The sequence below is a fragment of the Medicago sativa genome, chromosome 4, assembly GCF_051527215.1.
Source record: "Medicago sativa cultivar Bolivia chromosome 4, Bolivia_mono, whole genome shotgun sequence".
Lineage (NCBI taxonomy): Eukaryota > Viridiplantae > Streptophyta > Magnoliopsida > Fabales > Fabaceae > Medicago > Medicago sativa.
This window is the reverse complement of record NC_140752.1, coordinates 4,947,063-4,959,117: the sequence shown is the minus strand read 5'-3', so window position 1 is coordinate 4,959,117 and position 12,055 is coordinate 4,947,063. Positions and strand designations below refer to the sequence as shown.

Sequence of the window (12,055 nt, the reverse complement as noted above, 5' to 3'; positions counted from 1 at the left end):
ATTTATTTTCATGTGTCAATTTAAATTACTTAAAATTATGACATATATTTTACATTAAGAAAAAATATGTGTATAACTGGAAGTAACAAACAATGTTATATGCACCATCAATGTACAATTATTTAGACATAAAATCAAATATAATGTTGTAACATCAATTAATGCATAAGATACATGAGTTACATATTCATTAGTTAACGTGACAACACATCATAAGATGTATGTGTGATAACATCACATCGTAATGTATATATATCATCGTCGTCGATATCACATGGGTCACCATATTACTCCTAATGTCAACACCACCTATACCACCATCACCACCATCTATATAAAACTATTTTTAAACGTATTTCAACCTATCATTTCAAATTGTAACTTTCTTTTCGAATATTTTTAAATTTATTTCCATGTATTAATTTCAAATATATTTCCATATGTTAATTTAAATTTAAATTACTTAAAAATATGACATATATTCTACATTAAGAAAAAAAGATGTGTATAACTGAAAAACCTCCGTTTTTTTTAAAGGACTAAAAAACCTCCATATTAACCAGCAACGTTAATATTATGAATGTAATTAACATGCACCATCAAGATATAATTATGTTAGACATACATCAGCTAATATGATGTAGCATCAATTAATGCATATGAAAATAAATGAGTTATCATATTCATTAACTAACGTGACAATACATTAATAGATGTATGTGTAATAACATCACCATAACTCTATTATTATTGCTTATTTTTCAAACATGCACCATAACTTCTAACGTCTCGATAGAAGTTACAATTTTGTTAGGTTGGTTAGCTTTAAATGAAGCAAATATCAGGATTACTTTTCTTACGATTCAAATAAATAGCATTGGCAATGCAATTATTTTTTTAAGAGAATTAACCATACAAACATACAGTGGTAATTTTTACGGGAAAATGTGTAATTATTACATTTTCAATTGTCTATCTTGTAAAAAAGTTGTATTTCTAAGATAAAGTTTATCTTTTTATTACTTCTTAATTGGCACCCTTAAAACATTCATTATCAAGACTCAGTCTTATTTAGATATAGAAAATTCAAGTTATGTTTGAGATAAAGAGCATTTTGAGTCTTTCAAACTAGCTAACATATGGGGGAAAATACGAAAACTATTTTATTATTATTATTATTATTATTATTATTATTATTATTATTATTGTTATTATTATTATTATTATTATTATTATTATTATTATTATATAAGATTATGTTATCTAATTAAATTATAAATTTAATAACATTGTCAATAATTTAAACTTATTAGCCTACAATAATTTTTCACATATATGAATTTATCATTAGCCGACAATAATTTCATTGATTTATTAGCTGCTTACTCTATTTAAACATAAGGGGTTTGCTAGGATACACCCACTAGTTTTTATTAAGGTGTGTTTTAGCAAAGTTATAACTAAAAAGTTGTTAAATACACCTTAAGGTGAATGTTGCTAAAACACTCCTTCTAAAAAAATAAGTGGGTGTATGTTAGCAACTCCTATAGGCATTTGCTAGAATACACCCACTTATTTTTTAAAATGTGTGTTTTAGTAAGTTATAACTAAAAAGTAGTTAAATACACCCTAAGGTGTAGCTTGCTAAAACACTCTCACATAAAAACTAGTGGGTGTATCCTAACAAACCCCGTATATATATTATTTGAATTTTCATTGGTTAAATACTTAAGCATTATGTTTATGAAATATTTATTGGTTAAATTTTCATTTTAGCAATTGTTTAATTTTGATTATGGTGTAATTGTGTAGCTAACTACTAGCTATTAGTTTGAATTTTTTTATGTTGTTTAAAAAGTTGCGGCATTCTTTTTGAAAGATTGTAGTGTTGTAGTTCATACTTTCTCGGCTCACTTGATTGATAGGATTCAAGTACACGAATGATTAGTTCCGCGATTAAAATAAGGGAAATGCTAACCGGTGTCCCCGGGGCATTGGTTAAGGATATGAAAAAGGAAATTATATAGTAGTTAATGCATTGAAATTGTGTAATTAATTTATAATAAAGTCAAAAACAGTTTCATTTTATGGAAATAATTTCATTTTATGGTATGCTTAACCAGTGTCCCGGGGGCACCGGTTAGCAGGACCCTTAAAATAATAAGCTAAATGAATAGTAGTAAAAGATGTGATTTAATGCCTTCAGATCTTTAATTTGTTCAATTTAACAACAAAGGCTTACGGCTTACTTATGTGCTAATTAAACAAAACATGTCTAATTTCATTCGGTCTCAATGATATGTATGATACATGTTTTTAATCAATCTATATACTAATAACTAACAATAAGATATGAAATTGAGTTGTTGAATTTGGAACAGGCTGTGATAAAATACATGGTATATGGAAATTAATTGATTAATTTGGAACACCAGCTGCAAGCTTAGCCCTTAGGTCCTTTCTTAATATTTTGCCTGAGGGTGACTTGGGAATGGCATCAATGAAGAATACTCTGTTTATTCTTTTGTAAAACACAACCTGCATACCACAAAACACATATTATTATATGCATTGCTATCTTTGTGAGAACGTGAACCATTTGTTTCAAACCATTTTATGAAAAAACAAAAATATTTTTTAAATTAAAAAAGAAGAAGATATTATTAACTATAAATGGGCTGGGCTGAATTACCTGTTTGGAGACGAACTTCTTAATGTCATCCTCAGTTGCGTCAATACTTCCATTTGATCTTACAACAAATGCTACTGGCACCTCACCAGCTGCTTCATCCAACATTCTGCAAATATCAACCATACACATTTTTTTTATTAATTATTACAAAATCAAAGGATTGTATCGACTTCGATTAAGTAAAAAAATAGTAGTTCCATCAAATGTGGAGAATCTTCTCCGCATTATATCGAACTAGTTTTAGGATAAAATGTGGGGGGGCATAGACACTTACGGGACGACAGCGACATCGGAGATTTGAGGATGTGAGAGAATAATGGCTTCTAGTTCAGCTGGAGCAACTTGAAAACCTTTGTATTTAATCAATTCTTTAAGCCTATCAACGATGAACAACTCATCATCGTCGTCAATGAATCCAATGTCACCAGTATGCAACCAACCTTCTTTGTCTATTGTTTGCCTCGTTGCTTCCGGGTTGTTTAGATAACCTATATTAATAATGTTCAACATGTCACATAAATACTTTGTTCAAATCAGTTTTTAGTTGCCTTTTTAATATATCATTTATAGTTGCATTTTTTTAATTTATGTACATGGTAATATTTTCACATTCCTAATCTACTAAAGTGGACTTATGAAATATCAGCAGAAAAAGGACTTACGAAATATGTTATAAAAAAAAAAAAAAAAGTGGACTTATCAATATTGGTTGAGCCAACGTTGGGTGATGTTGCTCGTGTGGTTGGCATGCAATCCTCATTCATAATTCATATATGACTTTTCTATGTTTAAGCTTTGACAAAGCTAAATGTGATTCACCTTCTTTGGACATGCATACATACATAGTACGTACATACTTCCAAGTCTTCATCAACCTTAGTCCAAGGTGGGTATAGATTTGACTTGATAGAAAAAAGGTTGGTAGAGGTTTGAAGAATATTTTCATTGCCTAGGACTTTCAATGTTTGGTGAGGACAAACAATAAAAACAAGGTGCACTGAAAGAATTAAAATAAAATTGATTTTATTTAGCGTTTTTTATTTATTTTAAAATTTACTACATATATTTTGTATTACCAACTTGTACAGTTTAACGAACTATATATATAAATCCATGTTGATTAAAAAAATGTTGGTTGGCTTTAGTGACAAAAAGTCTGCTAAGTAAGACTATGGTCTCAAGGGCTGACCTAACCTTTGAGACGCGGTCATATTAGCCTTACCCCAAATTTCCAATCATTTTAAAAACATGTGGTACGCACGCAATGCAAGCCACCAACCTTTGAAAAGAGAAGACCCAAGACCAAAATATTACGTAGCACAATTGACTTCTTATTTCTCATTCTAGTTACACAACCATATGACAGTCTCTTTAAACAAACAATTGAAGGGTCCAAAGTTAAACGTTTGTCATGACATCGGACTTAACTATTTAAACATTTTTATCCGTTGATTTAAAACTTCTGGATTTATAGTCTCTTATTTTATTTCATATAATTTAAATATAAATTAAAATCCAAATAATAAATGTAAATTTCAAATTGTATATGAAATAGTACCTTTCATGATTTGGTCTCCTCTAATACAAATTTCACCAGGTTGATTTCTAGGCAAAGAAGAATCATTTTCAGGATCAACAATCTTCATCTCAGCATTTCTAACAACAGTTCCACATGCACCTGGTTTCACATCTATTGGCTCTTTAGCAAATGATAAACACATTGTTAACACTGGACCTGCCTCAGTCATCCCATATCCCTGCAATTAATCGATCAATATAAGATTCAAGTTTTAAGTTTGAAAATACTAAAAATAAGATACATCATAGAAATAACGATTAAACATGTGTCCGTCTTTCCACTAGTATTAATTAAGAATGTAGCTACATATATACCTGTCCCAATTTAGCTTGGGGAAATTTAGCCCTAACAGTATCCTCAAGTTCTTTACCAAGTGGGGCCCCACCAGATTTCAAGACCCTAATGGATGAAAGGTCATAGTTATCAAGTTCAGGTGACTTAGAAATAGCCAAAACAATTGGTGGCACAACAGGAGCAATGGTGACTTTGTACTTAGTAACAAGGCTAAAAAATGCATGAATGTCAAACTTTGGCATCAACAGGATTGAAGCTTTGGCTCTCAAACCACAAAGCAAAACTGAATTGAGGGAGTAGATATGAAACATAGGAAGAACACATAGTATGACATCTTCACTGTGATAATAGAGATTTGGATTTTCTCCATCAACTTGTTGAGCTATGCTTGTCACCAACCCTTTGTGTGTTAGCATAACACCTTTAGGTAGACCGGTAGTTCCAGATGAATATGGCAATGCAACCACGTCATCAGGGTTGATGTTCACTTTTACCTGTTTAGAGGAAATTAGTTAGAATTCTAGTAGAATCTTGATTATTAGTAGATACAATAGTATTATTCAATTATTATACCATAGACTAGTTGGTATTCAGTTAGAATCACTTTGCCACTCACCTTATGAATAATAATATGTCACATAAACTGGTGTAGGAGATTCTTTTGTATTTTTTATTTTATTTTTACTTTTTACAGAAATAGCACTAATTAAATGAATGGAATTTCATTTATTTTCTTTTGATAATTGAAAAATAATTTTAAAAAGAGGATGTACATTTTTGACAAATTATATGCAAAAACAAATTTTGTTATGTTTATTGACCAAAAGGATCGGATACTATCTCTCCCACAAAAATCTTCATATTAAGTCACTTAACACAAATTATAAAAAAATAATGAAGGAAACGTAATTTTTTTTTTACTAAATTAACTTTATTAGCTATTGGTAGACTACATTTCCATTATCATAAATTCAAAAAGGAAAATAATATTTTGAAAGTAATGCACATAGTATTATTTAAATGGTATAATTTGAAGAAAATTAATTAATATTATCTTAAAAAATGAAAATTATTATTAAAAGAAGTAATATGTTACTTACTTTAGACTATATTTTTCTTTTCAAATATGATAATAATTATTATTAGACAAAGTAATATGTAACTTTAGGCAAATTGACATCAATAGAATACTAAAAAATTTGCATCAATATGAACATTACCTCTTCCATTTCATTCTCATCAGCCTGAACCAGTTCGCTGAAATGCATGTGATTGTCCTCCTCTGGGGAAGAATCCACGAAAACCAGCTTCACATTTTCCAAATCCTTAACTTTGTCATAGTAACAAGCTTGTGTTACAAGCAACTTAGTATTGGAAGCTTTTGCTTGTTTAGCAATCTCAGCTGAGGTGAAGAAGGGATTCGCGGCAGTCATTATCGCGCCGCGAAAAGAAGCACCGAGAAAGGCGAACACAAATTCCGGGCAATTAGGGAGAAGAACCATGATGACATCCCCTTGTTGGATGCCAAGTTTGTTGAGACCGGAGGCGACTCTTCGGGCGGTGAGTTCGACATCATAGTAGGTGTAGATTTCACCAGTTGGAGCATTGATGAGGCAAGGACGTGAACCATATTTTGAGAGATTTTCAAAGCAATATGAATGAAGAGGAAGGTGTTTGGGAATGTAGATATCAGGAAGCTTAGACTTGAAAATGAACTCTTCCATTGTTTGGATAGTCATTAGATTGTTATTGTTTTTGTTTGCTTAAAGAGAATATTGTTGCTGATTTCACCTATTCTCTTGACAAAGAACAAGAGCTACACTTGTGTAATATAGGACTTGTTATGGTTAAGGTGATGTGAACGTAGCCAGCCACATGGAAATTGGTTAAAAGGTGGTCGTGGTTGGTGAAGGGACAAAATGGAGAATTCATAAAATATAGTTGGTGGGTAAGGTTTGAATTATGTAAGGAAAAGAGTTGGTGAGAGTGATTTGTGTTTAAATTTGATTAATTCTCTACTATAATTAGAAGTCTTGTATTTTAACAATTAAAAGTAGTTGGATTAAAATCAAACGGTCTATATTACAACAAGTTCGATAAATTAATTTCATTTTACAAAAAAAATCAATGCCCAAAATTGTCAATTAAAATCCATTTTTGTTAAAATCTTTATGGCATTCAACAGGGTAAAATCAATGGAAAAGTACTTTTTCTTTTATTATTGGTGACTTTTATTTATGTAGATCGGATATCGTCTACACGTAATTATAAAGACTAATTTTCAAGATATTTTAAAAAAAAATATAGACCAAAGGATTAAGTTTTAGTATTTTTCTTTTCTTTTAAGTTTTAGTATTTTTCTTTTCTTTTTACCTACCATAAGACCAATTCAATGGCTACATTATTCATGGTGTAGAATGAGTCGCTTTTTCACACTTGGACGGAAACTCTTATCCTTTTCACCTACCACTCTGGGTTGCAATCATTCTTTTTTTTTTTTTTGAGAGATGGTTGCAATCATTCTTGATGGGTGCTCAATATGCACTTCAAAATTACTTCTATTTATGAAAAAATTGATTGAGAGTTATGATCCGATCAAAATTTAAACATAAAAAAAATCGATAGAAAAATTTTAATTAAGCTATTTGAAGGACATATTGACCAACCATCTCATTCGGCGTTTGTTAATTGTTAAATTGGTCCTGGACCATATACTCCCCTTAGTGACTCCAATGTCCAGTGGGTCTCTGCTTCCACTTTGAGGATTTCTTTATCTCATCTCAAAAGAATGTTTGATGGAAAATAGAAAGAAATCACATACCTTCGGAAGGGAGAACCTATTATCTTTCGTATGATAATTGGATTCATCAAATAGTTTGCATCCAAAAAAATCAAAGCATTGTAATGATACCATTGTTCTTAATGAAAAGAAAGGGAAAACAATGAAATAAAAAGGGAATAAGGAATTTAAGTTGAAGATTTGAGAATATGATAGGAAAAAAAAAGGGGGAGAAACCGATTACAAGGGAGTTATAGATGATTCTTTAAAAAAAAAAAACAAAAGGGAGTTATAGATGATACAAAATGTTATGATTTTTTTTTTTAGGGAAAAAATGTTATGATTATTCTTTAAAAAAATGTCATGATTATTAATTGTAACATTAACATTAAGAAGTTTTTTCTAATTCAATGCAGTTTTTTTTTTAGGTTATGCTAACTAGTGTCTTAAGAACATTAATTAAAGATTCTATTATACGAAAGTGTATTTTGAAAACATAAGTCAAACACATGTAAAAGTAATACAAAAAACCATGAAAATACACATAGAACATAATGAATATTCAACTTTAAAAAATTTATGAATTTGAGAAAATCATACAAAAAGTTCAGTTAAAAACTTAAAATCATACAAAAAACACATAAGAAAATACACATAGATTTTGTTCTATTAAATAAATGGTACATCTGACCAAAAAAAAAATTAAATGGTACATTTGAAAGAAAAAAAAAGTTACATTGAAAACTAAATGTAACAATAACATTTTTCTCAAATCTGATAGTTACCGGGCAACATAATGAAAATTCTAAAACACATAAATAAGAAAAAAGTGTACGTTAAATGAATAAAAAATAAACTCATATAGTTGTTAATAAACTCAACAAAGATGCAAGTTAACGTTATCACTTGAAGTGTAAGTGGTTCAGATAATACCAATGAAACCTGAAAACCAAACCAAATTAAATATAAATATTACTCGACCTTCTTTGCTTTGGTGCAAAATCGAACCAAACTTAATTGGTTTGGTTTCGTTCTTAGTTTTTCATTTTGAGATCCAACCAACCAGTGAACCAAACTGATACTAAGACAATCACACATTTTACTATTAAACTATTATTTTTCTCACCTTATCCATTTCTCGTGCACCCTATTTTTTTTACGAAAAAGCCCTTGAGAGTTCAGATCCTATAATCCGAATTGAGTTTTCCCTTGTTTTGGAGTGGAAAATTGAGTTTTTCACCAATTCGGATTTTACAATTCGAACACCCTAACAAATAGGGCGCGTTCCTTGTTTTTCGGATTATATAATCCGAACACCCCTTAAACACCATTATTCAGGGGGAAACAGTTCGGATTATATAATCTGAACTATATTAGCACAAATTATGAACCTATTTGTAACATGGATAACCAATTTAAGGGTAATATTAATCTTCCTGACTTCTATCCTTCTGTTTTAGATCTTTGTTAGCTATTTCCAGTTGAAAATCCTGTTTTCAAGTAACTTGTTCAGATTGCTCCGAAACTTTCCCAGAAAATCAGAAGAAGAAGAAAAATCAAGGATCAAGACTCCTATAAAGGAGACTTCTAATGGGATTCCGCCCCTCAAAATTCAAAACTATAGCGTTCAGACCCATTTTTCATTTTTAATTTTTTTCATATTCTCAGAAAAATCCAAAAAAAAATTTGAATTAGTTTTATTTCATTTTTAGAATTTTTCGGTGGTATTTTTATATTTTATTTTATTTTATTTGACATGTTTTATCATTTTTTTTCACTTTGTTTTTTGTTTTCTATAAAAGTGAAATTTGCAACCGCTGAAATAGGAGAGGTTATGAATAAATATGATTTATCATTTTTTTTGTTGTTTTTACATTGATGAAAAAATATGATTTTATTTTATAAAGACTAAAAAAGAATTTTTGAATATTTATAAAAATTAAAAACATATTTAACTCTTCTTTTTTTGGTGAGTAAAAAATTGGAGTTGTTGATTGAATTCTTGTTGAATTAGAAGGAAGCAATATTTTTTTGTCTAACTACGGTTTTGGAACATAAGAATTTTGTTAAGTAAGTTTTTTTTTTGAAAAAGCCAAAATGGAATATAAAAAAATCAACTCTAAACGCTTTAGCACAAGGAGTGCCAAAACGCCTAGGCACAAAAGAGTTCAAACAATCTTGTACAAGCCATGAAGGCGCAAAAAACCAAATAGGAACAAAGAACAACAAGCTAGAAAATTGAGTTTAAGCAAGCTAAAGGACTCCGCCGCCACACTTGATAATCAAAATCAAAATTAGCGTATTTCGATTTCAACCACTAAAATGACTTAAGCTTCACCCTTTCACCAAGCACTAGCAAATTGTCCTCCTTTCCTTTGAAAATTTATTATTCCATTCTTTCCAAATTGTCCAAGCTACTGACAACCAAATATTCTGCATGGACTCGATCGACTTCTTTGAGAATCCCCGCAAACCACCAAACTGGTGCAAATGCTCAACAAAAAATGGTAGTGAAATACTGTTGAGAAACCAAGCCAATCCGCAATAAGTTGAACTTGCATTTCCTATACTTGTTTGTTGACGGAGTTATTAAAATTAGCAAGTGTTATATAAAATTGATATAATGTTATCCACTTGTGCAGATGGTGTTTCGTATGGTTTATTTTAAATTTGTATCTTTTTTTTACATTCATGGATTTAGTTATATTTTCGATTTTTTAACAGGCTTTATTTAAGAATAAAGATGGTAGTAGAAGGAAAATATTGACAAAGCAAAAAATGGTGACACTTTTTCTATTTAAGAATAAGGAAGTAAAATATATTTATTTCAAACCAACCGATTAACCAAACCAAACCTTTTAGTTTGATTTGATTCCACTTTAGAAAAATACTAAAAACACAACCAAACCAAATCAAACCAGTGTCGATTACGTCAGTTTGTACATTTATTTGGCTGCAAAATTGAACCAAACTGAATTGTTACACTTGTCACACTTATTACATGCTTACCCAACGACTTTCAGTGCCGACCCAAGGGTAAGGCTATCAAGGCAATCACCTTATGCCTAAAAAAATATTCAAACAAATTGCTTGATAAAAAGGCGTTATATTCTACTATTGATAAAATTCATTTGATAAAAGGCATTGTACTAAAATTAATAAAATATTATCTATAAATAGCATTATCTCAACAAAGATTAAATCGGTTGATTTTATTATCAATAGAAAAAGAAATATCAAATGAAACTAATTAAATTAGTTTGATATATTATTTTATTATTCTGAACTACACTTCATGATTTTTATCGGAATCTTAGACCGGAGATTATGTTTATGGTGAGATGTTTTGCCCGCTTTTATTAGCCAGAATTTTTTTGAGATACCGGGTTGGGCATCCTAATTAATTACCGCATTCCTTAGGTCTTGGGTTTTATTTTGTTTTTCTGCTTTCTTTTTGCGGGTTCGGTCTCGTCCCCCACTTGTACAATTTTTTCTTTTTTTTAATAAATATTTATGAGCATGGTGGCAGGGGAGGGAGGTGATTTTAGGGTGTCAACCTAGTTGAAATGTCTTGTTTCCTCCTGACGCTTTCCATTGCTTTTGATCCAGCAAAAAAAATCTAAAGCATATGAAAAATTTAATTAAAATTTAAATAAAATATTTTTGATAAAGTAGTAGTATAACTTTATTGGTTCTTTATGTTGTAGTAGTCTAAATATTTCTATTAAAATATTTTATATTATTGGTGCAAAAATAGTTATTAAACTCTTTCATTGTCTACTTAGGTTATATTTATATATCAACTATATATTGTATGCATCAATATCTTATGTAATTCTTAAATATAACCATATTAGAGACTCTTTCATATAAAAAAAAAAATTAGACTCTAAAACTATAAGACTTTATGTCGAACAAGAAAAATAGAAAATGTCATAAAGGATGCATTTTGATAAACTAAAAATTAATAAATGAATAATATAACGCATCGTTAAATATTTAGTTTAAAAAATAAGTTAGAAGAAAACAAAAAAATAGTAAAACAGGTGAAATAAGAATGGACAAACTTAGTATCATTGAAGATATTGATGAAGAATTGATACTAAAATAGAAGTAAAATATGTACAATTATCCTAAAATTAGTATCATTGAAAATTATGAGACTTTAGGAGCTAGGCAGAGAAAGCTAACTCGCAAAAAAAAAAAAAAAAGAGCAGAGTAAGCAAGTGCCTTTGGAAAGAACTGATTCTGTACAACCTAACGATGACTTCAAGAATATCTCAATGATATGGTTTTATCACTGATTCGTAATATTTTCAAATTTTTATTAAATTTTTAGTAATATATTCAAAAAAATTATTAAACTTTTATATTGATTGAGAATTAGAGGAAGCACTAAGAGCACCAATGGTTAATGTTTCATACCCACAAGAGTGAGACACTTCAACTCAATCCAAAAATATTAAAATATTAGTTATATGAGTCATCTCTTTTGTATAACACAAATTTAATTCATTCTATAGCAATTTGAGACTAAGCACACATACTTAAACCTAACAACATTACCCACAAGTGTGATTCTCTCTCTCTCTCTCTCTCTCTCTCTCTCTCTATATATATATATATATATATATATATATATATATATATATATATATATATATATATGGGGCCTGTTAACTTGCACCCACCTAAAAACACTAAGGTGCAA

At 29.6% G+C, this 12,055-nt stretch overlaps 1 protein-coding gene across 1 annotated transcript; it reads right to left on the bottom strand.

Annotated features, from left to right (window-relative positions):
• Nucleotides 1-2,260: 2,260 nt before the first annotated feature.
• LOC146925675 (4-coumarate--CoA ligase 1-like) lies at nt 2,261-6,366 on the bottom strand. Its single transcript, XM_085706834.1, has 6 exons — nt 5,786-6,366; nt 4,586-5,059; nt 4,251-4,449; nt 2,967-3,180; nt 2,693-2,798; nt 2,261-2,538 (listed from the first exon to the last, which is right to left on the bottom strand). Exons 1-6 carry the CDS (start codon nt 6,302-6,304, stop codon nt 2,419-2,421), a joined length of 1,632 nt encoding a protein of 543 aa, XP_085562960.1. The 5' UTR covers nt 6,305-6,366; the 3' UTR covers nt 2,261-2,418.
• Nucleotides 6,367-12,055: the final 5,689 nt, after the last annotated feature.